This window comes from Epargyreus clarus, unplaced genomic scaffold, assembly GCF_041222505.1.
Source record: "Epargyreus clarus isolate Ecla_fem2 unplaced genomic scaffold, WU_Ecla_fem_2.2 ptg000031l, whole genome shotgun sequence".
In the NCBI taxonomy this organism is placed as follows: domain Eukaryota; kingdom Metazoa; phylum Arthropoda; class Insecta; order Lepidoptera; family Hesperiidae; genus Epargyreus; species Epargyreus clarus.
In genome coordinates this window covers 4,407,346-4,434,258 of record NW_027332236.1, presented here as the reverse complement: position 1 = coordinate 4,434,258, position 26,913 = coordinate 4,407,346, and the positions used below count along the sequence as shown (strand labels likewise).

At 34.1% G+C, this 26,913-nt stretch overlaps 1 protein-coding gene across 3 annotated transcripts in view; it reads left to right on the top strand.

Annotated features, from left to right (window-relative positions):
- The window catches only part of ci (transcriptional activator cubitus interruptus), a 130,284-nt gene that overhangs the window by 73,734 nt on the left and 29,637 nt on the right, over positions 1-26,913 (top strand). For all 3 annotated transcript variants that reach the window (XM_073089656.1, XM_073089657.1, XM_073089655.1), the window contains one exon: positions 23,573-23,697. In XM_073089656.1, coding sequence (XP_072945757.1) covers positions 23,573-23,697 — 125 coding nt within the window. The remainder of the gene's footprint in view (positions 1-23,572; positions 23,698-26,913) is intronic.

The following is a 26,913-nucleotide window of genomic DNA, read 5'->3' as shown; positions in this document are numbered from 1 at the left end:
AACGTTACAGTTTAATGTGCCATGGTGTTGCTACAGAACAATTACACGTAAACCGACTCTGTTTTAATCGTTACTTTAATGTTCTGGGTACGTGGGTTCTAAAGAGCTTTAAGTACTTTGGACGTAAAGAGGGTAGAATAAAAAAATGGTACCATTTAAGCGACAAAGGAAATAAAAGTTATATTTAACGTTAATTTATATTTAGGTTTAAGTAAATTGGTAAGCTGTAAGCTAAAATGTTATACCGATTAGTTTACTTTGTCTAGAATTTGTTGTTTGTTTATTTCTACCTAATAACAGCAGTGTTAGGCGCTGCTGTGTTCCGGTTTGAAGGGTAAGGTCCGGTGTGGTAAGGGAGACAGACTTTTCCAAGGCGTTCCAGCTTAGTCCTCATGGGTAGCGGCGCATCTGTGGCCGACCTCAGGTAGGAATATCTAATTCTATCTGGGGTTGATTTTAGATGTACATGGGCGGCAGTAGCCACTTACCATCAGGTGGACTGCATGCCCCTCTGCTACTCTTATATTATTAAAAAAAAAAATTTGAATGATGATTTTTTAGATCGGATTTTATTGGATAAAATGTGTACATGAATACAACTGTTATTTATATTCGGTATTAATGTAAATCATAAATCTCAGTTTCTAATTATGAGAGTAATAAATGTAAAACGCATAGATATTAGGCAGGCGGCTTGCCCAGGGATCGAACCCGGACCCATCTGCTTATCACACGAGTATGGTGAAGGTTAAATCACTTCAGCACTTTTCAGTTGACATATTTCGACATCCAATAGTAATTTACTCTCTTTCTACTTTTTCTTTTAACACCCTGTCAGCTTCCATCCAAACTGTAAACATAACAAATTTCCCCCAGATTTACATTAGGAATGTAATGCCTGTAACACAATACGCTATCAAAGATCACGGAAACACGCCACCTGTTGTTTGCAGAGACAACAGCTCTAGCTTCACGGATTAAGTTATAAGCTGAAGCGTATATAAAAAATAATCTAAATTTATTTAATTGCATTGTCACGCGTAATTAAGATACATGTCAAAATTCAGCTTAATCGGACAGTGGGAAGTGAGTGAAATTTGCCTTGCAAGATTTGATAACAAACATCAGGACAGGTGCAACTAAATAAAAACTTGTAACATAAAACGCTTTCTACAGTCACAGCCCCACACTAGGATTCCGTGTCGTGGGTACACTGGATATACACATAGACAAATATACAATCACCCAAATCCAGAAACAGAAATCTAAATTCATCATTTAGATGTCTGTCTGGCCGGGGATCAAACCCGGGACCCTCTGTGCGTCAGACCGATATGGTGACCGCACCGATACGCGGGTCGTCTTCACTGTGTGATTGAGATATGAGTTTATTAAAATTAAACAAAGTATGAATGGACAAATATCCTTTATTACTCGAGCATATTTGCTTGATTTTTTTACGCTTTACGTTACAATATTTTCAGAATCAAACTTAAACTTTAAAACTGTATAAAATAATAGACGGTATACAATTATCTTTCATTAATCCCAATTCGTCAAAAATAACTCGCTTGTAGCCACTGATTTGTACCACACCACACTAAACTAAACCAAGTCTGAATAAGTAAATATAGTCGCGTCAAGGGTTAAATTTGTACACGATTTTATTCATAAAAAGTTCAACTTAGGGTATGTTACTCTATTCAATATTTCTTAGGTTCACGTTGATTTTTGTATATAATTTTTGGTATTATTAAATACATACCTAGGTGAGGTTCATCGATATTTAAAAAAAAGCTCTAGAATTATATGTCCCCTAAATAGATATTTACTTTGGATATTACATATAATTTAATTGATATTGAGCATAAATTTTATAAACCGGAATATGTGTTACATTCGGTTTCCGTATTGAAATTGAAGTCTTAATAAAATTGGATAAAAGTGAATAAAATTACATTGAATTGATAAAATGGATGAGTCATTTTCGAAAACTTTATAAAGCGATGCTTTCATTTTTATAACCCTTCCATAACATTGTTATGTGCCACGAATATTATTTTGTGAATGATTATTAATAACTGAATAAATATAATTTATAAGCGATAGCGATTTTTAATTAAAATTGCATTTCAAAAACATTAAGAAAAGAAACATTAAGAGTTAATTGAATTGAAGAATGTATTTTAGGTCTACTACCTCTATTACCTATTTATTTGAGGAGTTCGCAAAAAAATATTATAATATCATCTACACTAATATTATAAAGAGGAAACCTTTGTTTGTTTGGTTGTAATGAATAGGCTCAAAAACTACTGGACCGATTTTAAAAAGTCTTTCACCATTGGAAAGCTACATTATCTACGAGTAACATAGGCTATATTTTATATGAAATATATTTCATAAATAGATTTTGAGGCGGTACAAAGTTTGCCGGGTCAGCTAGTTATTAATACAAAGAAGGACTTATGATAAGGAAGACATATATAAGGCAATTTTCGATTTGTATAATAAATGATTTATTCAAAATTATAAACTTCATCGCTGAAAAATATTCAGGGCTCACTAAACATTGAAATTGTTCAGAGTCGCCAATTCGTTACAATTGTACCACACAACATTTCCGTAACCTGCACGCTTATTTGTAAATTGGAGCAAATACGAAAAGCATTATCATAAACAACACCTTTACAATTTCATTCCGACCGCGCGGGGTGTGATCGTAAAATAAACTTTTCGAAAATATTTTTATTTGGAACGCAGCACGTGGGCGAAGTTATAGTTCGATTTTCAAAATAAAATACGCAAGTAATAAAAATAAAAGCGATCAGTTCAGAAATCGGATATTTTTGGTTATTTCATTTTTTTTTCGTATTTTATAAACTGCCTTACAACAGTAGTTTGTTCGGCTGTTTTATTTCTCTTATAAATAAGACCTATCTCTTACTTTAGTAAGAGAGGCTTTTCCATAAGTCTTGACTTTTAATCAGAATTTGAAAATAAACATATTATGTCACTTCCACATTTTTGAAAAATCAACGACACTTCAATTATATATGTCAAAATTTGACAAGCAGTTTGAGCCGTAGGGCGTGTCAAAGAATGGGACATACATACATAACATACATACATTAATACATACATACATACATACATACATACACACACACATACATACCTAAATATCCTCGAAAAACACTACCCTCCGCTGGTTAAAAAGCATTTCCAAGATTATAAGGACGATTAGAAATAGACTCCAAAATTGCCCCGGTTAAATTAGATTTGTTACCATTAAAGGTCCAAACCCTGGAAGGGCTGTCCTACGGTCATTAAACTGCGTCTCAATAAAAAATAACTCTAGCAGGCCAACCGGGTTTTACGACTCATTCGAGTTTTATAGCATCTAGTATTATATACATATAAATATATTTGAGTAAACACCGTGTCTATGCCTAAATAAAAGTTTTATGCTCGGAACTTGGGTTGCAATGCGCCTAATTAGGGGGTTTACAAGCGCTTAAATTCTCTATGACAGACTCGTTCGATTGCTTCTCAATTAGTTATGTCTTTTACGGGTAAGGAAATTTAAGGGGTTAGTAAAATTAATATATCGTGTGTAAGGATTTGTGGTATAAAATACAGTTCCTACGTATGCAATCTGGTTAGTATTCCTAATTAAACAACACCTTTCCAATACCTACTTATTTTCATTCATATACAGGGTGAATCTTCATAAAGTGCACATATTGAAACAGGTAAAATTAAACCGCATTTTGTCGACAAAAAAAATAAAAAAAATAATAAAAAAAATTTTTTTTGGGTTTTACGACCTTTTGAAGTTTTTTTTTTGGAATTGTGCACCTAAAGTAAATAAATCGCTATAACTTTTGAACTAAAAGAGTTATCATGTTCAAACAAAAATTACAATGAATGCCAATTATAGGCCGTACTGATCCATGAAAAAAACAAAACAAAAAAGCTTATCTTCCCAGAAAAAAATAGTCAGATTAGTGTGAAAAAAGCAATTTTTTTTAGGTTAAATTTCAGTAATCGTGAATTTCCTCAAAATAATCTAGGCTTTTTATTTTATTTTTATTATTTAATGTAATTCTACATCGTATTAGCTTTCAAACACTAAAAAAAGCATGCCTCTAACTTAAGTATAAAGTTTCCTACGAGCGCTTAAACAAAGGTAGTTTTTAAGGGTGTTGGTAATAAATAACATTTTTAATACAAACTAGTGTTTTTTTTTTAATTATTAAAGATTTATTTTATTACAGTTTTATCACTTTAATATCGTCAAAAATAAGAAACTACCATGAATTTACCATTGAAACATATTTTTGATAGTTTTCCTTGTTTATATTTTGGACATCTAATTATGGGTCGGACTATACCAGTTTTATTAGGGCGCACGTGCGTCGCGTCATGAGTATCTTTTTTGAAACGTTCCTAGCAAACTTTATACTTGAGTTAGAGGCGTGGTTTTTTTAGCGTTTGAAAGCTAATACGACGTAGAATTGCATTAAACAATAATAAAAAAATAAAATGCCTAGATTATTTTGAGGAAATTGATGATTACTGAAAAATTTACCTAAAAAAAGTGCTTTTTTGCACTAATCTGACATTTTTTTCCTGGGAAGATGATTTCTTTTTGTTTTTTTTTATGGATCAGTACGGCCTATCATTGGCAATCATTGTTATTTTTGTTTGAACCTGATAACCCTCTTAGTTTAAAAGTTATAGCGATTTATTTACTTCAGGTGCACAATTCCCAAAAAAAAATTCAAAAGGTCGTAAAACCCAAAAAAAATTTTTTATTATTTTTTTTATATTTTTTTTGTCGACAAAATGCGGTTTAATTTTACCTGTTTCAATATGTGCACTTTATGGAGATTCACCCTGTATATTTCATTATATGGCATGTATCTATCATTCTGTGTGACGCCTTATAGGCCAAACGGTTTGACATATTTTAACAGAGATTTTAACATATGACGTGTCGTTAAATTTATTTAAATTGTGAGAGTGACTATTTTTTTTTATAATAAATAATTGATAGATGCAAAAAACTATTATCACTAGCTTCAACGGTGATGGAAAACATCGTGAAGTATTATACACGCCCTAGTTTTTTTTTAATAAATTATCAAAGGTATAAAGTGTACCAATTTGCACTTGGTTAACGTAGTGGACTATGACCTAATCCTTTTCAATCCTAAAGGAAACCAGTACCCAGCAGTAGAACGACAATAGTTGACGATGATATCATTATGAATGTCGCAACTAATAACTTAGTACGTCTAAGTAAACAGAGTTCAATGCTACCCTAACTCACAATCAAGTACATGACGTAAGTGAAAGTGGGACGAGTTTTCAATCTAAAATTATAGTCCACAGTGCCCCGTTGTTCAGCGAGAGCGTTGACAGCATGCATATGCACTCTACATGTCATTTACTATTTGCGTATCATGCTTATACAGTTTACTTCGTGAACTACCTAGACTAAGATACACTTTTTCTTAAAGGTAGAATAACAGGTACTGTCACTTTGATAGACCACTTATACGTCTAATTTATGTGCAAATAAAGATAGGTATATTGATTAATTGGGCTTAATAATTAAGTAGTATTTGTCCAAGTGAAATAATTTGTGTTTAAGGTTTTTGAAATCAGTGGAAACCTTTCAGATACTTTTAAAAGACCTATAAGATCTTTTATAAACGGTGTTATACAATAATAACTACAAAAATTTAAACCTAATTTCCGTCATGTTGCTGCCATCATGTTTCTGGCAACCATGCAACTGTTGCTAGTGTCTGAAATAGTTTAACTTTATACTTTACTTGAGATTAGTTGTGATCTACCAACACGTGAAGTTATGTGCGCGGTGCGGTCCATCATAATTGAATGATAATAATATGTATTTAAGAGCTTTATTGAATAATAATGTATTTTTTTGTATGTCGTAATGCCGGAGTCGTAACTCTGGTTAATTTGATTTTTACGAAACTAATATCAGTAAAATTTCAGTAGTACTTGCATGATGCAGAACCCTTCCTAAATATTTTTAACAAACGACCATCAAACCCTTAGACATAGAGTCACCATAGAGTCACATAACTGACCTTGATTGGACCTTTCATCGCAAACATAAAAGTATAAATAAACAGTCGAGACATTCTCCAATAAATTACTCATCTGGTAATCATTTACGGGAGCTATCAGTGGAGATAGCCTCATGTGACGAAGTACGAGAATATTATGGCCAATAAAATGCGCGTGCGCACAGCTATAAATAACTCACTTCACGGTAAAGTTCATAGACCAAATCTTGTTAGTATGTTGTTTACGCGAAATGTGATTTAATATGGGTAAGTGGTATAGTCTGCGCCAAACTGCTAATACGCTCTGAAGTTGGTGAGCAGGTGTAGTCATACAATTTGCTATGGCGACGCGATTCGTTTCTATATTTTTTTCGTAGTACAAATGTGACAGCACCGCTACTCTATTTAGCTTATAGCAGTAGTGTAGAGCTGTGAGAGTTTGAAGAGTTAGATAGAGTTCTTGTAAGGCAGAGTCAGTATGGTTTGTCAGAGGAAGTACGATCGCTACTTTTATGTATAACATGAAACAGTTTGCGTTTCGGTGGTCTGGATTACTGATGAGGCGACTGTCTTTATCCACAAGAATAGTAACGCATCTATGATCTGCTTCAGATAGAACTCTACCAGGGTTGTACATGATTTTATATGGAGTTGATTACAAATGTTAACGAGCGGCAGTGACAACTTATTAACCGGTGGAATGCAAGTTTCTTTACCACTTGAATTTTTAAAATATATATTTTTTTTAGTACACAAAAGTACCTATTACTATTTACGAAGAGCTTATTTAACAACTTTCATGATTTCTACTAGCTTTAGTTACAAAATAATGCATTAATGCATACCTGTTCCCTGTGAATGGATAAAATACGGGAGCAATTTATGTAAATAAAGCGAGTAATAAACGCCCAAAATGGAGTTTGGGAGCTTTTTAATCCATACGAAGCGAAAATAAACAGTGCGGCTATTGTAAACAATCGTAGTGTACACCCACAGGGCATAATGGTATCATGGGATGTGTATTTTTACTACACTACAATACAGTCATACTGTTACATTTACAGTCATAATGTTACAGTTTGAATTTAAGATTTGGATATTATTGCTAAAAGTCATCCATGTAATCCCGTAAAGTGTTTTATCATTGCCAAAAAAAATCTGGAACTTAAAACATGACTCTACATTGTTGTTAAATTCTCGTTGAACAGTTTTGAAAATTTTAGACTTATGTTTCCAAGTAGTTCTTAGAAATAGATATACAGTATAATGTATTTATTACAAAAACAACAAAACCCCATTGCCTATAAAAATCAAACGCTTTTACCTATTTTTAGAGATGTCAAGCTGTTAATTAAGATGTCAAGTTTACGTTCATTACAGCTTAGGTAATTTCAAATTAAAATTTAGAAATACTCGTGAGTATTAGATCAATTGATACGATGCAAAATACCAAATATTGCTATTACATTTTTCCATAACACAATTATATAGCATAAGGGATCAATTAATATCAATAGATAATCTACAAAATCGTTGTAAACATCCCAATTAACCCTGCGCCTGTGCACAGTATATCGCCGGCCTGCGTTGACGCGTCGGGCGCGTGTTTACAAATAAATCATCCCGCACTTCCGCTGCTGGCTCTGCGCCGGTCTGGACTTAGTTTAATCTTAAGGTAATATTGTTCAAGATTTTAGGGTTCAAATTATCGTAGAATTCGTGTAATTTACCTTTTTAAAGAATTAAAAGAAGGAGTTTATGTATTAATATTACACAATTTTAATTAAACTTCGTTAGGTATAAAAAGATCTGGTACTTAAGATTGTTTCTGTATTTTTTCTTTATTTTATTACTCTTACCCTATTGGAGAGAATTAACTGTAGTATTTTAGCCTACTATGTAAAAGTTAAATAGAGGACTTGTGACATTTAGAACAATGTTGAAACTTTACTGTCGAGTTTTTACTTTGGTTTTTTATCTGTATCTATAAATTATAATTAAATCGAATTACAGGAAACATTAGAGCTATTATATTTTATATGCGGATAATGAAAAATACATTAGAACTTTTATGTAGCCTCTTGGAAATAATTTACTTTTGGAAATCGAATGCAAATTACTTTATAATTTGAAATTAACCAAACCAGCTGGTCAATTACAATATACTTTATTGTATGGTGTATGTTACTCATAGGTATATTTGCTTTGATAATTAAAAATGTATCTACTTAAATAAAGGGAAATTTATCGTTAAGGCCTGTCAACACTGGCAGAGTACTACACAGTTAACAGATACAATTTAAAAATAATTTAAAGGGTCTGAAAGGTCAGGTCATAATTGCTTAGTCGAGGCCACCTGCATTGAAAGGGTTAGCGGCGGAACTAGGCATGCACATATTCAAGATTGCCAACATATTCGGTACTTAATTAAATGTCATAATACACAACATAATTCTTACAATTAATGATAAGTATAGACTTTGCATTTTCGGTATAAGTACCTAACTAATTACGCTAGATCGCTACGCAATGTTGAATAATATATTTTAATCGGCTTATTTTAGTAACATCCAGTCCCCCGAATGTAAAGTTGCCACTACATAACATTTGCATTCACCTCAAATAGAATTTGAATTTTAATTATGTATTTTTTATCTACTTACTTGATATAACAGTGTATGAAAACTCCGCGAAAAAACACACAGGTGTAATAATTTGTATGCAATACCTCATGATGACTCATAGGGATTTACCTACTTATAAATATTACTAAAGTGTACCTATTTGGTGTACACAAGGTACTTGCCCAGCAATGGGACAGTTATTCATGTTAAAGTTATGAAGGTGGTAATAATACCCTTTGTGGTTCGACTCCGGCGGCACCACCGCCACACCTATTTCTGCCTAATAACAGCAGTCTTAGGCGCTGCTGTGTTCCGTTTTGAAGGGTGCGGTAAGGGATACATACTTTTCCGAGGCGTTCCAGCTTAGTCCTCAGGGGTAGTGGCGCATCTGTGGACGACCTCAGGTAGGAATATCAAATTCTATCTGGGGTTGATTACAGATGTCCATGGGCGGCAGTAGCCACTTACAATCAGGTGGACTGCATGCTCGTCTGCTACTCCTATATTATATAAAAAAAAAACTTTAAACCAATTACAGTTGTCCCTACTCTAATGACTTAGAATTTTTTCGCTACGTTTCCCTACTGTGGTATATTAGGAATATCACAAAAGCACGCACGCAAAACCCAAGAACAAGTTAGTAAGTTATAAATTAGAATTATCTACCGTGTCATCGAGCTCCTGACATAACAACCGTAGGGCCATTTATACCCAACGAAGGGCCCTAAATCAATCTAGAACTGCCGTCATAAAACTATTTCGACACGTGTCTTTCAGAACCGTAAATCTATTATTTTAGGAGGTATACAAGGCGTTATGTTTATGGTATTCTGTGCGTTATTTTGGACCGTAAATTTTTGATTACGTGGTGTGGCATTGCTTCACACTTCTGGGTTTATGGCGGATATGGTTTCGTTGTGATGAATTGGCCTCCCACGCTGTCACGGGTTCGAATCTAAATTTTGATTTTTATGTAAGAAATAAAAATTTGCTTGTACAATAATAAGCAGTTTCTTTTTCTTTTCTTTCAGGCGAGTGTTAATTTCGAGTTCAGTTTTCTAAAATTTAACTTATAGTTAAGTTAAAATTAACTTAAAATTGCTTAAAGTTTGAGAAAAACTGCAAAGACTTTCTATTTTTTCGTTATATTCTTTTTTCTTCATCATGTTGTAATAACCACCGCCATAATAGCTCTGTCTGATACTACAGAAATACATATCCAGTAGCTAGTACTAAATCTTTGAGGGTAGAATATAAGAAACCATGGTAATATTTCTCTAGGAATATACCTACGTCCGATAAGTCTCCCTTCACGCATCCACGTATCCAGGTGGATAGGCAGAGGTATGCCAGTTATACATCTCCAATGCTTTTGCATATTGCATGATGATGAAATCCACGCGAAGCTTGCTTATCTTATGTGTTTTATAATCATATATTTTTACTCTTATATCCCATGTTTCTTCTATATATTGTTGATTACTCAATTGACGAAACCAAAAGTTACGAACCTTGTTAAGGTTTACGATTCGCTTGTTGAACTTATGGAGTTATTAGGTCATTTTTTATTTCTTCTTTTATTGTCTACTTTTTATGGGGAGCTATGTTTACAGCTGTTAGGAATATCTTAATAATACGGGAAGTGTAATTGACACTAAAACTGTTTATCGTTATTACTTTAGGTTGTTTTCTTCGGTAGTTGAACTCAAGCGTCACTATTTTGTACCTATTTAAGAAATTTAAAGCTGAATTTGGTAAAATAGTGTAGATTAAGAAGTTAGACAATGCTAGGCGCTGTCTGCATTTGGATGGGTGACCACTGGTGTCTGAGTTTGCTTAAGTATTGTACACCTTAATTCATCAAAAAGTCAAGCAATATCGGGCGCGGTCCGCATTTGGATGGGTGGCCATTAGTGTCTTATTACACGCACGCCTCCGTATTTTGTACAGCATATTTGGGCGTCGGTCTTAGTTGTTATAATTGGAGTGCGGGAATTATAAGGTTGCTGAAAGTTTTATACGAATATCGATATAGTAATGGCTCCAGAAATCCTTCAGATTTTATGGAATTGGATTATACGGAATCAAACTTATTTATTTCATGTAATATTCAAAGGAAACCTATATAATTAATAGGACGTAAATTACTAACATTCTTGGAAAACATTAATCCAAATATTCATTTAAATGGCTAACACAACCTTTTATGGACAAAATTGACGTAGATTCCCCATCAACGAAATGCTAATAGTTTGACCCATATACAACGTAAACTAACGTCTTCGTACCAGTATTATTAACGTGTAACTTTGCAGTAACGATACAAATCGCGATATGTATCTCTGGTCTTCAATGGGCGTTCAACGGTAAAGGTGCGGCTACATCTCGTCATGGTTAACCGATATATACGATACGATATACATTACATATACACATGATGTTAAAAATAAAGAAAATAAATATTTAATACTAAGTAAGTTGATAAGTAAAAAAGTACTTAAATAGGGTTATTAGAAATATTTAGATATTATTTAGTAATATTACATTAAGAGACACTTTGAATCTTTACAAATGGCTGTGTATAGTTACATCATATTTTTAAAATATATTGAAGCTGTTATCCCCTATATAAGAATACGATTTTCAAAAAAAAATATCTACTTTGTCATTGCTTCTAACAGTTCTACGCGTTACGTTATGTAGTGTGAAATAGATGATTTTCTACTTAAGGGTTCGTACACAAAACTGCGATGCGACGTCGCATCGCAAAAATCTGCGAGCTCCCTCGACGCATCGCAAGAACTTGCGAATTGATTCGCATCGCACAGTGGTTGTTGTTGTTGGTCACCCTGAGAGACGCTACGCCGCACGATATCGCATCGCAGCAATTCGCATCGCAATTTTCTGCGTTGCGAATTCGCATCGCGTCGCATCGCAGTTTTGTGTTCGAGCCCTAAAGTACTTCTCCGACTAGCATTGGTTGGCTATCAAATGTAGATGATAAAACTGTGCAAAACTTTTTACACACCAGTTGAAACTGTGCGATATCTGTTAGATATTTTATGTAAGGTAGATAGTGTAAACTCAATGTACACACGCCTTTATAATTCCGGTTAGTGTGCGCCTCTTTTGCAATGTGGTATTGCCATTTACAGAGAAACATCCGTTGCACGTCAAACTGTAATGTCTTAATCAGTGGATGGATTTTATTATGACATTAGATACAGATAATAAATTGTCCTACACCAATATAAGATTTTCACCTATGACTGTGTAGTGGGAAATTGAAATTTACTTAAAATAAGCATAATGTTTCATACGTTTCGGTAGATTTTACGTATTTTCTGTATTCTTTTGTATTATAATTCCAATTTAACCGATATTTTGGGTATTGGATTTTGTGTCAGAAACTTCCCACGTACCTACTTATTTTTCGTTAGTCCATTAAGCGACAGCTTTATTTCGATTTTTTAATTTTTGAGAAATAAAATTAAGTAAGTAAGTAAAAGTGTGGGCTGAGTGAAGTATCAGTAACAAATGTATGGATAACCCACAGAGGACTACATATTTGAAACCATATTTTTGTAATAGTCTCATATTAATAACTATTTTTTACCAACCAAAAATCTGAGCAACAATTTTTAAATATTTTATAGTTTGATCTAGTTAACACATTAGCTTCTTCACACCATTCCAATAAACTAAACACATTTAATAAAATTATCATTAAAATCGTGTAAGGCAAATGTGCACGCATCCTAACAACCGGGCAGTTACGCCTACTGCAATGTGGTATTGCCTTATTGGTGAACGCATCCGCGCTCCATCAATCTAATGTCTCAATCAGGTGGATTTCTGTTCGAAACTAGACGTTTTTGTACAAAATCTTACGGATCTAGCTATAAGTTCCGAGAATTGTTTTCATTTCTACTGTGTAACTGTATCGCTTCTGTAAATGGTATTTTTTCAAGTATGTAGAAGATATTTAAGCGCTATAAAGTGGTGTCCGTAATGATGTCACGATATTTATTATGATTTTAGAAATAAAAATAAATAATCTACTAACACAAATGCAATGTTAAGTTTAGTATGCATTGCGTAGCAAATGAGTCTTTCCGGCTTTAAACGTAATCTAAAACGTTTATTTCATATATTGTAGATTTCATTATTATTAAAAAATCACCACTCATCTTCGCTTATATTAGTTAATCTCTAAAATAGAACTGTTTATTGAGTTTTACGTTAATTTATTTAAATAGCAAAATTTTATGGTTCCACAAATGTTGATGTGATTTCTTTTGTACATTGTCATGGTGACCCTGGCCTATTGAAAACATTCCCCGGTTTTCGGTTCCAAGGTCCCAGTGGGGTCTCCAAAAAAGAGCGCGTCGAGCCAATGGGTCAGAATTGCAACGTCCAGTTCTTTGATCCTACGCCGGCATTTTTGAACATTTTTGAAAATTAGGGAGGTTGGGGAAGAAATAGACGCATTGTTTGGTTAAGAAGGCACAGTGAATGGAGTCTATTAAATTTAGGAGTAATGGTAAATAAAGAAAGGAAAAGTAGAATATAGATATTGTTTCCATAAAGGTAAAATTGATGAAGCAGGAATATGTAAAACAATGTCAATAAATTAAAAATTTAGAAACGTTAGCAGTTTTTTCAATGTAGAAAAATACATCTTACATTTACTTTAGAAGCAACTAAATTAATACTAGTCAAAAAATTAAACGATAACACTAACAGAATAGAAAGTTAAAAAAATGGTAATGAAAACGAACTTAAAAGATTCAACATCAATAGTAAAACAAGCACAGAAAAAAACTACCCACAATTGATTCAAGTTAAATCCCAACGAACCAAAAGGAACCACAAAACAAATCGGCGAATAAGAGCACAATAGCGCTTGCGATGCGGCTAGTAATAAAATTATTAAACAAATCAAGCTCATAACATAATAACGCGGTCCAGAAAATTGTCGGGTGAGCACAGAATAAAGAAATTATCCAACTTACTGGGCAGACGATTGCGCGCCCGAACAAAGACGTAGCGAGGAGAATGAAAGAATAAAAGAAAAAAGAAACATGGCGGATAAAATGAATAAAACAAGTGCAAGAACACTCGCGCGCCTTCGCCCCGCGTGACGTCTTCATATCACCCGTCTCTTTCTAACACACCCTTTGATCCAAACAAGGCACAAGATAGACAAAGATGGCGATAAATTCCCGCGCAATAGGAAGAAAGTTTTGAAACAACTGCGAGGACATGAAACAAGTTCTACAGATTTCGCAGACGACTTTTTTCATTTTGATGTTTTATTTAGGGTCGTCGAGTGAAAAATATTAGTCATTCCCGATTATTGAGTGCTAACAACTTTCGTTTTTGACGGACAAATTTGATAATTCGCTCCCAAACTGACGCGTTCTTTTGTAGAGTCATTTTTATTTACTTACTCACTGACTTGCTTACAAAAGATTTATCTACCAACAGTATTTTATTGTTTACAGATTTCTTTTAATTTGGTTTTAGTACAAGATTATTTTATAAAATTAAGGTATCTAGGTATCTGAAATTTTAAATAATTTTAAAATTGCGATAAACTTTAATAAGTGTCTAAATCTGTAAAAAATATTTTCAAAATTATACTTTATAGTTTATTACACTTAAAACTTATAGTGAAGTTACACATTACAAACATAGATAGGTTTGTTTTTATCTGTCTACGCGTTTAATCTGTTAATTCTAATGATAAAAGTAAATTAAAAAATAAATAGATATAACAGGTATTACGTGAAGTTAAACAAAATGAGACTAGCCAATTATTTTAATTGAGAAATAAAATCTTACTTCACAATCACATTTACAATAACTTTAAGACTATTATTATAAGTCGTAAAGTACAATAAAGATGATTGCTTAAATTTTAAAAGATCTACACTAATATAATAATTACTAGCTTATCCCGCGGCTTCGTTTGCGTGGTGGTCAAGATTTGAAACTGTAGAGGATATCTATGACTTTTTGCTGCGTATTTAACAAAACAAATATTTCGTTGTCTTATTAACAATATCGTTCTTACCCTTCTCTTACCACTGTCATGTTAATATTAGTGTATTTGTTCATTTCTTTACATGTCTAACTCATGACAAGTTCACAACATCTAATACCATTATTATTATAGACCACTCAAATCTGACATCCTCTTTATGGAGTCCACTTGATGAGTAGTTCTAGCTACCGACATTATGTAATCAACTCCGATCGCATATAAGATCGCATACAGATTGACAACGGATGCGATGTTAATCTTGAAATCTAAGTTGTAACACCTCATATCTTTGCTTTATCACACCTTGAAAGCATAATACAATAGCTTTAAACGCATACAATTTATAAGGCAGAAATAGATGTAAAAAATATAAATATAGAACACGCAACAAACTCAAAAAAGGCATTCCCAGCGTAAACAAAACAAACCAAAATGATAGGAAGTGAAAATAAGAAGAAGCATGCGCCGGCGCATCTGATAACATGGACATCATCAATAATCATTGATGACGCAGATAGCTCGTGTACATGCGTCGGGCGGTTATCTTCACGCCGCATTGGTTAACTGACTGGCGAAGACGGAAGACTAATGAAACTTTGTAGGAAGTAACCTGTATAGGAAAGCTGAGAATCTAGATGGACTTCGAGATTTTGTGGGATATGTTATTAATAATATTGGAAGAATTCTTATTATTGTATTATCTTTATGAATTTTACATATATACTTCTTAAAGTATTGTGCCATTAACAGTAGCTATGATAAAAGAGAGAAAGAAAAAGAAGACAAAGACAGTCTAAGTACTATTTAAGTAAATAACGTCGCTATAATTTTCTAATAACATTGTAAGTAAGGAAAAAAGCAATAAAGGTGTAATTTGGTGTGCACGTGTTTCAGTGCTGTTTTAGTTAATATTGTAGATTAAAATTAAGGATTTATTTTCCCAGAAAATGTGAAGATCCTGTGGGTACGTTCCCAGAAAGATGCAAAAGAAGAATGTAGTAAAATATGCAATCTAAATAAGTAACTTTCATTTAGCTAGTCACACTAATAAAAATATTCTGCAAAATTGTTAAAAAAATTAATTACACGTCTTTTTTCTCTATCAGATTTTTACAAAGAATATCCAATTTTTAAAGCTAAAATATTCACAAGAATGCTCAAGTTCCATTGTAAACATTAGGAAATTATATCTCCATACACACAAACAAGAATACAGCCGTTTATAAGGATTCCGTGGACAAATAATGCCGAAGCTTAATTCTCGAGTCCTTAAACCCGACAAGATACAGATTTATTAAGGTCTGGACAGAATCTGGCTAATAAAAAGAGAGGCAAGGGCAAGCGTAAAGTGCGCTTGAGGGTTCTGTAGATTTTTAAGGAATATTTTAATGATTAGCAAAACATTGCAATTTTAATTGGTGATTTATTGTTGGTATGTTAAAAATTAATCAACATAATATCATATATTAAATTGCTTATGACACACGTAAAGTCCCTGGACGTAATTATGTAATTTTAAAAGAGCATATATAATGTAATAATTTGATATTAGGATAGTAGAAAAAAATATAAAATAAAAGAAAGAACGAAAACAATGTACAACCAAGAGTCTTATTTTCTGGCTTCTTCTTAATGAAATATACTTAATGAAGTCTTAATGAAAATGCTATCAAAACCAGACGAAATTATCTGTAGACATTGACTGAAACATGCGATATTTAATAAGGTTCCGTTATTAGTTATTTGACTACAGACCCCTAAAATCTTAAAAACCTCTGAGCTCCTTTTCGAGCGCATGGCGGGAAATAACACGATGAAATTTTGAATGGCTCGACCTAAAGGATGATTTATTTTTGTGAATGTTAAAATAATTCCTTTGATATGATTTAGTGGCGCGAAATGCGGCGTGCGTTGATATTTTAATGTAACGTTACTGTTGTAATGAAATCTTATTTTATTTTGAGTTTGCGGATTAATCTCGGCTAATATTTTAAAGTTAAGAACTTGGTTCTAAGTAATAACCTGTGCAACGTGGCAACAAATACTGTTTCTGTTAAAGCAGCATTTATGTGATATTTACACAATGACGTGATGTTTTTAAGTTCTTATTTGTATGCTTCATAAATGTCTTCGAAGACGCATTTACTATAGAATTCCAACTTAGTTCACAGATGTGATAAAGGAAAAAAAAATATATTTAGAAAAAAATAAACCAGGGAATTTTATTTTAAGATTTGAATCCAGTGTGGTTTATGAACTTGACAAACGTGACAAACTTATCGCCTAAACCTATTTCTTTTGAAAAAGAACTCTGAATAAGTAATTTATAGATGCAAGGTGATTTAACAGGTGAAACTATATAAGGTAAAGTCACCTAATGCCGAGGGGTTCTGAAATTGGCACCAAATTCCGTGGTATTTACAATAACGGCTTTTATAAACTATTTACGAACTCATTTTTACTGAAAGTTATGTTATTTAATAAACAATTTATCACTCTATTGTCATATGGCTATAGTAATAGTATTATGTGTATGGTTTTTTAAATAATCGCATAGTTTTGCATTAGGGCCTACATCAAACGTATGCTTCATACATTTTGGGCCTTTTGCACGTGAATGTCACGATTTCTCAAATAGCGATTTTTTCAATAAATTTACATGTGTGTGATAGAGTTGCGATGAAAACATTATATTGATTATATATGGAATCGATAACATTTAAATATTGTGCTTATTTCTTAACAGATAAGAGTAAAAATAAGTTTAAATGTACAGCGGCATTAGGTGCCAAATATTTTGGGCTGTCCCTTAAACCGAGGTATACCACGGAATAGCAATTTCATAGACTTGTTTTTAATTTCAATTTTTGTAGTTGTTTTTAAGAATAAGCACGTCTTGCTTCGAATTTGACAAATTTAATACTCAATTAATATCGAAATCATTTTCCGAGGTACTGCATTGTACTGCATTACCTAATTATATAATATCAAAGATGACCTAACTATGTACTTTCCTAATTATTTCTATGGGACAACTGAGGAGGAAAATTGAAGTTCATCCAGATATCCATGTAATATTGAACAAGTATTGTATATTTTTATGTACATATTTCAATAAAGCATCTTTCTGCCTCTAAATTGTGTAAAAGTATTTTACTATTTAATAATCGGAATTTGGAAACGTGATTTTTAGTTATGAAACGCTATTCCGATGTATATAACTCGGAATTAGGTTATATGGGCACATTAATCCGTGGCATAACCGCAAAATACTATACAGGGTGTTTAAAGTTTTCATCGGTTTTTAAGAACATTTCTATTGTTTGTATTAGTAATTCGCTTAATCCTAATTAATGAAGAATTGTTATACGATTTTAATAGATATTTAAATAAGAAATATAACATTTTACAACGTTTTCATTTGATTAAATTACTCAAAACGAAATAATTATATAAACCGCATGACGATATTCCATATTATTATTATTATTTCCGGTGTACAATAATAAACCCTAGTATAAAGTACACGAAGAAGAATGTCCAAAATTGTATTGCAGATACACGAATAGACTGCAGTTTTAAAAAACAAGCATGAAATACATATGTTAAAGAAAATATACTGTAAAAATGTTTTATTTCGGCAGCTTCCCTTTAATCATAGCTAAGAACACTTTTGATAAAGCCACTCTTTAAATAATAAAAAAAATTAAATCGAAATTGAAACTTAATTCAATAAATAACATTTATTTTTATACACCATGTAGCAGTCGTTCTATCTCTTTCTCTCCCTTATTTTGTATACTCGGAATTAGGAACCAAATACATCGGAATAAGGATTTTTACATCGGAATTAGGGTTTTCTGACTTGGTTCATATTTATTTTAAATGCACATTTAAATCAATATTTAATCGTAAAATGTCGAGTCTATTTCAAGAGTACAAATCATGAAGCCTCTGATAAAATTATCTTATTCCTTATTAAGCCGTAGTAATTGCTTAATATCTGACGCTCTTTCTAGTTTTGGCGAAAATACCGCGGAAATAGGTGACTTTACTTTAGCATGGTTAGTTATATTTAAATTAGAAACGTGTTGATGCATCAAATCCGAGTAATATCACGGGATCGCTAACTAATGGGCAAGCATCAGTTTGATCTCCCGTTGTGCCGCGCGTTTGTTTAGACCTTTTATTTCTAAGAACTGACAGCTCAATTGGATTCTTCAAAAAAGACCCCAGGAGTCAGGATTGTTTTTAAATTTTTCAAAGTTAGGTGAAAAGTATTTTGGAGATTATTATAGTAAGAAACTTATTGTACATGTATAGATTCGTATTACAGAGTTTGCATTTTTTCTCGTATTATTAATCAGTTTTAGCATTTTTTCTCGTACCTTTTGCCATTTTTGAATTTCGAATTCCATTTATTTGTTAAAGAAAGTTTAAACCATATATGTTCTTTTTATTATAATTTTATGAATGTTTCAAATGAAAATATAAAAAAAATCTTGTAAGTACGTCTGGCTTTCCTGCTAGTGTTCGTGCTGCTTCTGCTCGTGATTCTCACCCTAGCTATAGTAAATAGTGTTATGTTTTTTCTAATTTATGTTACAATTTTACATACTTAAAAATATCCTATGAAGTGTAATAGTGTAGAAAACTGAAGGTTTTTGAAAATGACAGCCAGACACCAATTTTTTTACAGTTATGCAACGTACAGATCCCATTCCAATGTTTTGTTTGCTACAAATCTCTCTCAAGCTGTGCGGCCTATCTATAAGCGAAATAAATGGCACATTTTATGAATCATCCTATATAACCCCGTTTCCGAGAAGGCCTCAAGTAGGCAGCGGGACACCAGTATTATTTAAATAATTCATGGTCACAGTAGAGCACTACTAAATGGAGAGCACTCTTTTTTGTTAAATCAATAGAAATTTTCAAGTGTCCACGTGTAACGGTTTGCATCTTTCGATTGGCTAGAGTTACGAAGCAATACTATAATTCTAATTTGGTGTTATTTTGATTACTTCTTGTGCATAAGAGCTTGAATGTTTTGTGTAATTATTACTTAATTGTAGCAAGTTAAAGTAATAATTAGAAGACAATTTAATTATAATAAATTAAACCGACTAAGAATTTACTAAGGATACTTACACACTAGCGACAATTCACGTCGACTACCGTTGCTATAGGTTTTTAAATATAGATAACGACAGACGACGACAACCGACGACAGCCGACGACAGCCGACAACAGCCGATGACAGTCATTGGCGACAGGCGTCTACAATTGACATTTTTCGCTTGTTTTACTTGCTCCTTTCCTAAGAGAACAAAAATGACTCACTCACTATATTTTCATTTTAAGACGATGTGTATACATAATATCACTGATTCTAATTAGGTACCGAGTAACGCCGCGAGCGTACAGCTAGCAAAGTAAACATAACACTACCAATATTTCAAGCAAACCGGGGCTAATAAATCAGGGGCATGTCGTCCAATAGAAACTGAGCTATAAATAAGTCGCTCTGATGTACAACTCAATTAAATTAATTTTAAGCTACCAGTGCTAATGTATGTGGAAATAAATGGCTGTTGGCAAATTATTTCAAGCCTAGTGATTTGTATTATTTAATTGGCTGGAACTCTTTATGTTCTAGTGTTGGCAGCTTATTTTAGTATCAACAGCTGTGTTAAGTAGTAATGAGATCTGGTTTGAACAGTTATAGTAAGCTGGAAGCCTTAACTTGCATTTTCGGGTAGCCCATAGTGGAAGCAAAGCATTGGTGACCGACCTCAAGAAGGATTACAGAAGTCACCTACAATCATGCTCATCTATACTAATACTGTAAAGCTGAAGAGTTTGTTTGAACGCTTTAATCTCAGGAACTACTGGTTCTAATTAAAAAAATCATTTAGTGTTGCATAGTGCATTTATTAAGGAAGGATATGGTAACATCACACTATGAAACTCGTTGGAAAGAAACTAAAGTCCACGCGGATGAAGTCGCGGGCGGCCGCTAGTATTATGATACTTCTAATTCATAAAAAATACTGGGAAAGAAAGTACTTACAAGAAGCCGGATATTTGATGTTATAGATTGAAAGATCCAGTATGTTCTGGACGCTTCACGGCATCACACTTGTCTCATACCCAAATGAGTCCAGGTTCAATCCCGTTTGGGCAGTTTTTTGTAATTTGGGTTCGAGTGTGTCTGTACATTTGTCTAGCCATGGCATCTACGAAACGGAATTTCGCGCCAAATATCCGCCATGTTGATTTTTTTTCTAACACCTATCTACGGACCCTCGGGTCATTGAGATGGATATAATGAACCAATAACTGTCGAAATTCATCCAGCCGTTTGTTAGATCCGATCAAATAAAGGAAGACAAACATACAAGATACGCGCGAAGAACATAACCCTTCCTTGGCAGTCGGTTAAAAACATAAGTAAAGAAATCTTGCACAATTATCGAATTATGAAGTTTTGTAACACATGATATCATTAGTTCAAGTGACAACGTTGAAAATGTAATACCGACTTTGTTTAGGGTCTTCAGATCTTTAACCTGTACTTATCTTAATTACTTTTAAGCATTTAGGCCAGCCGATAAGTGTGTCGAAAAACGTTACTTAACTGCTAAACTTTATTAACGGTTAAATATTTAGACATGAGGACTTAAAAGTAGGAACGGAAGGTTTTCAAAGGTAGAATTAGTATAAGAGTGCAGGTTAGTACCTTGTACTGTTCAGCGTTTGTTTAGTTTGAAGCAGTTCTACCGTTTTCGTGGAGTATGGATGCCGACTAACTTACATATGAGGTCCAACTGATAGTAAATCCTGCCATTCTTGGACACCTGTAACAACCTCCATATAAAATAGTTTTTCTACCTGACGCCGATCACAGGTGCGTTGCTTCTCTCAGGATAGAGATAGAAGTCTTATGTATCATATTTATTCACATATATGGTCGCAACCACACCTTTCAACCGAAGCGCAAAGCTGCTTCATCCAAGAAATTTGTGACGGTGGTACTACCGCCTTTATGTTCTAAGGTGGGAAAACGCTGCATGGGCTTTTCTCAGTCGCAGTGGCATTGGAGAGTATACGCGGGACTCCTACCGGCTAAAACCCAACGGTGTTCCTCTACATGCCCTTTGACGGTACGCTAGTAGCATTCCTCCGCAGTCCCGTCGGCAGCGGTGGTACAGCCCGCGCAAAACTGCTATAATATAGTCCGCTCTGAAGTTGTTGCGCAATACAAGCATATAACTACAACTACAAGCATTTAATCCGTAGCAGAGTATAGTTATCGCCAAACTGCTAGTCCGCTTTGAAGTTGTTCCGAGCAGGTGTAGTCATACAATTTGCTATGGCAACGCGATTCATTTCTATATTCAGAGCGGACTCGCAGTTTTACGTGGGCTATACTAACGGACCAGCTTTCAAACCAGTTTTCGAAGTCTATGAGTATACTAAGGGTTTTAAAAAGATAAAAAGTTTAATGACTAGAGTATCACTAATTTCAATATGAAACACTTAATCCTAGTAGGTTCAATATCTATTTATACGACCATTTCGTTCTTGACCCCCTTATGAAAACCTACTTCTGGCACGCCATTTTTAATTTAGCGGCCTTCGAGATGATCGCCAGTTAAATGGTACAATCAGCACGTGTTACATTTTAATTGAGAGTGATGTGAGAAGATTTGTTGTGTAAACTGTGATAGCTTCAATTAAAGTAATAAGATACTAGCTGTTCAGTGGTACCTATTGGTTAATGTGATGGTATTTGTTTACGTATTTGCCCATACATTTTCAATCAGCGCCCCTAGCATTGTATCAGTGATTATGAAAAATACGTAAACAAAAACAAAACAGACATTTTTGTCAAGACGTAAACACTCATACTAAGGGTACTGAGGCTGATTTCTACCTTAGAATAATAGCGATGCCCATTTACCATCAGGTACATTGAAAACTCAATTGCTACATATTTTTTTTAGAAAAAGACTCTCGTATAAGTATAGTTACTAAATAGGATTAGGATAGGATAGGACTTTATGTATTATTATAATAAAAAATCGGATTCTGCTTATTTGTTATGGTCATCAGATACCTACTCTCATATGAAGTTTATAATAAAACAAGGTTTGTTCAGCATACGTTGTAAGATCTATCTTAAAAATAACTTTTTACTGAATTCTCAATCACTGTTATTTTTGTCCTAAGAAATATCAATTCCCTAATTTATTGTTCGGTTTGTTCCGTATACGAACTAGGATCAATATTTAAATCATTTACATAATCACTGTTATATTTTGGCCATAAAAATCTTCAATTTCCTAATTTATTGTTCTGCGGATGAACAAGGGTCTGTATTTAAATCACCTTTTTGAAGTTGAACCCTTTGCGATTCAACTCCGGCGGCACCACCACCACACCTATTTCTGCCTTATAACAGCAGTGTTAAGCGTTGTTGTGTTCTGGTTTGAAGGGTGTGGTAAGGAAGACACAATTTCCAAAGCGTTTAAGCGTAATCTTCATCAGCGGCGTCGGCTTCAGTAGCGGCGCATCTGTGGCCGACCTCAGGTAGGAATAGCTAATCCTATCAGGGGTTGACTACAGATGTCCATGGGCGGCAGTGACCATTTACCATCAGATGGACTGCATGATCGTCTGCTACTCGTATATTATAAATAAAATGCTTTTAACGAATTTCATAAGTATTCTTTTATTTAGGGTTATAACCAACTTCAGTTTCCTAATGTATACTCTTCTTTCATCAGGCTAGCAGCAGCGGCTGCGGCGGCGGCTGGTGCGACCAGCGAGCTGAGCTACTTAGCAGCCCTTCATCCAGCGTACCGCCCTGTGCCCTACGACCATCCCTTGTACGGCGCTAATACTTTACGAGGTAAGATCATGTTTGAAATTAAATGTATTATTGTATGGGCCTATGAAGGCTAGTCAGTTATATTTTGTGGAAAATTCTTTTTTTATTATCGGATCGGAACATGATCTCAACTTACGCCCGTCAATAATAATAACTATCAGCCTTAGCCAACTGTAGCTTACTACAATTTAAAATTAAACGTTTTAGGGCGGCAAAAATGGTCAAAATTTTGGTAGAATAAAATTGGTTAAGATTCATTATTAACAACGCGGACGGATAGTTTTCTAAGAGGTAACGACGCTTGTGAAAAACCTCTGTTTGGAGGTACGAGTATGTCTTATTTGGAATAGGTTATAGATATCTATCTATTGGTGGCAAGGACCAATTGACATCAAATGGGTTGCAGACTTATTTGCACCTTATAAAAAAGAAGAAAAAAGGGTGTCGCACTCTTTTTTTCTGTCTAAGCATCTGTGCGCTTATAAAACTATTTACTCGTGACACTACTCAGATTTACATATTTTTGTGGGGTAAAGAAAGCGAAATATAACGTACTCAAATACCAAACCTTATCTCGAAGCTCTAAAGAAAGTTAACCTTAATGTCTAATGAACCCGACACCCGGCATCAACCCGAGACCTGCTATCAACTGCTATTCAAATGAACGCAACACTACACCATTACGATAATAGGTAAAATTACACCTTTCTGCATAATGCACTGAATGAACTGCATTTCTTGTTACTAGCTTTATGGTATTTGTGATAACTCTGTAATGACTATATTTTCAAGTAATAAAGGTATGAAAGAAAGAAAGGATAAGGAAAAGAAGCAAAGACAAAGTTTTTCAGTGCCACTACATCACTAAAAAAGAGAAAAGAAGCAATAAAGGATGATACATTATAGTATAAAAATTATTTATTTAAGTTATTTTTTTTTTGGGTAAAGAATTCTCGAAACAGTATAATAGCCGACCATCAATTTTCAATCTACCTCTAGGATTTGTTGTTGTTAGCCTAACAACAACAATAACAATATAGCCATATTTGTTGTTCAAAACAATTGCAGGAAGATTGTTGCCGTGGCGTAAAAATCAGTCATGTAAGTTCTATCTAATGAGTGCCTTGACTAAACAAAAAATCAAGAGGTTGCACTCCGGGAGTGTCGGTAGAAGTGAAAACTTTCGAAACTTAAACAGTACCCTTAGTATAAGTTTTTACGTTTTCACAAAAAATACTGTTTTGGTATTTGTTTACGTATTTGCCCATATATTTCTAATCAGCACCTCTAGCGGATTGTATCAGAACTGATTGGAAATATATGGGAAATACATAAACAAAAACAGTCATTTTTGTCAAAATGTAAGAACTGATACAAAGGAATAGTAAAATAAATAAAAAATGATATTGACACCCATTGACATATTTTCTCTATGCTGACACTACTAATTTATGGCCGACACCGGATGACATCTTGACTTTTGCAGTTTGCTTTGGCGTCTTACGAATTTTCGATCAGGCCACGTATCCTTTTTTTTTTTTTTTTTTTTTTCTTTTTTTTTCTCGAGGGGGAAACCTTCAAAAGGTACGCGACGACGTGGGAGCGACGCCGGGTTATGTGGGATTTTTACCGCACTAAAACCCCCCCGGTGGCCGTCCTCAACGCTTGTTGGAGAACTCCGGGATCTCCGACGGAACACAACCGGAGCCCTCCAAGCGCGATGCCCCGATCGGGCTCTACCCTGGAGGAGCAGTTTTTGCTCCTCCCACACCATGTAGTGTTTACGACGGTATGCGACCACACATACCGCCGTCCTTCCCGGGGTCGCTAGCTGGACGGTTCGAGCTCCCACTCTTGCCGCCCGCAACCCCGGAAGCCCCCTTTTAGTCGCCTCCTACGACAGGCAGGGGATACCGTAGCCCTATTCTAGTCCCGGAACTACAGGGACAAGGCCACGTATCCTGCGAGTTTAAAAATTTTTACCCAACACAAAAAGTGCAAATTGCCGCTATAGAAGCTTTCAGTTCAAAAATTACAATTATTTTCAAAACAAATCCATACACCCTGTATTCCCAATAAGCAATCAACGAAAAATAAAATGGAGCGCCGTAACATTTACAATAGGCAGTAGCGACCATAAGAATATATTCCACAAAAACCGGCAAACGCCACGTCTGGTGCTATCACCACAATTTATCTGTATACTAAGGTGTTAATTAGGATTTGAACTCACGACTGCTACCATTCATTTCCGAACACGGTCCACACGAATATCACCCTTACGACTTTGAGAATACAGCCAAAAATCGCGTGTTTGTATAAATGATGACAGATAGGGTAAAAGCGCCTATTAAGGGACAGTCTGTGTTTAAGTCACGGGTTAAAATTGGCATGCATTTGAGTAACGAAGGGTAGAGTGGGGACGGTGGGGTATGATCGACCTTGCAATTAAGACGTTTAACGGATTTGGTTCGTTTCCTTTTACGGTTGGGTAGGTTGGGGCTCGGTTTTCATGCTTGCAGATTGGGATTTTAATTAAGCATTTTTACATGACAGATTATTAATAGACGGTGTATAATTTTTAACAAAATTAAAAGAGCTTGTTATGAAGTGTGTTACAAAATGTTAAATAGGCTTTATGATAAACAGTGCTCACTGATGACACACTTGTTACATCTAAAAATACTATTGCAATCTTGTACCTGTACCCTTAGTATGAGTTTTTAAGTTTTTACAAAAATGTCTGTTTTTGTATTTGCTTACGTATTTGTCCATACATTTTCAATCAGCGCCCCCAGCGGACTGTATCAGAACTGATAGGGAATGTATGGGAAATACGTAAACAATAACAAAAACAGTCATTTTTGTAAAAACCAAAACAACTCATACTAAGGGTACTGAAGTGAACAAATACGTTTTCTTAGGACTACGTATAAGAAAGTAAAATTTACTTTAGTTAGCACAGAGACATTTTCGAACCTATGACTGTTCTATTGTGATTTTCTTAGGACTTCAAACTACAAGAAAAAATATTTATTTCGGTTGTAATAGAGAGGATTTTTTACACCTATGACGGTTCTAATATTTATATCTAATACTTAATATTGGAACCCTTGAAAAAGAATGATTGCTGCCACGAAGCAGTTTCATTGGTGGTAGAAATCCTGTAACCTTTTAATATTATGAAGAACTCTTGACATTGAAGTCCTGGAGTTGCCCCTCCATAGGTATTTTTTT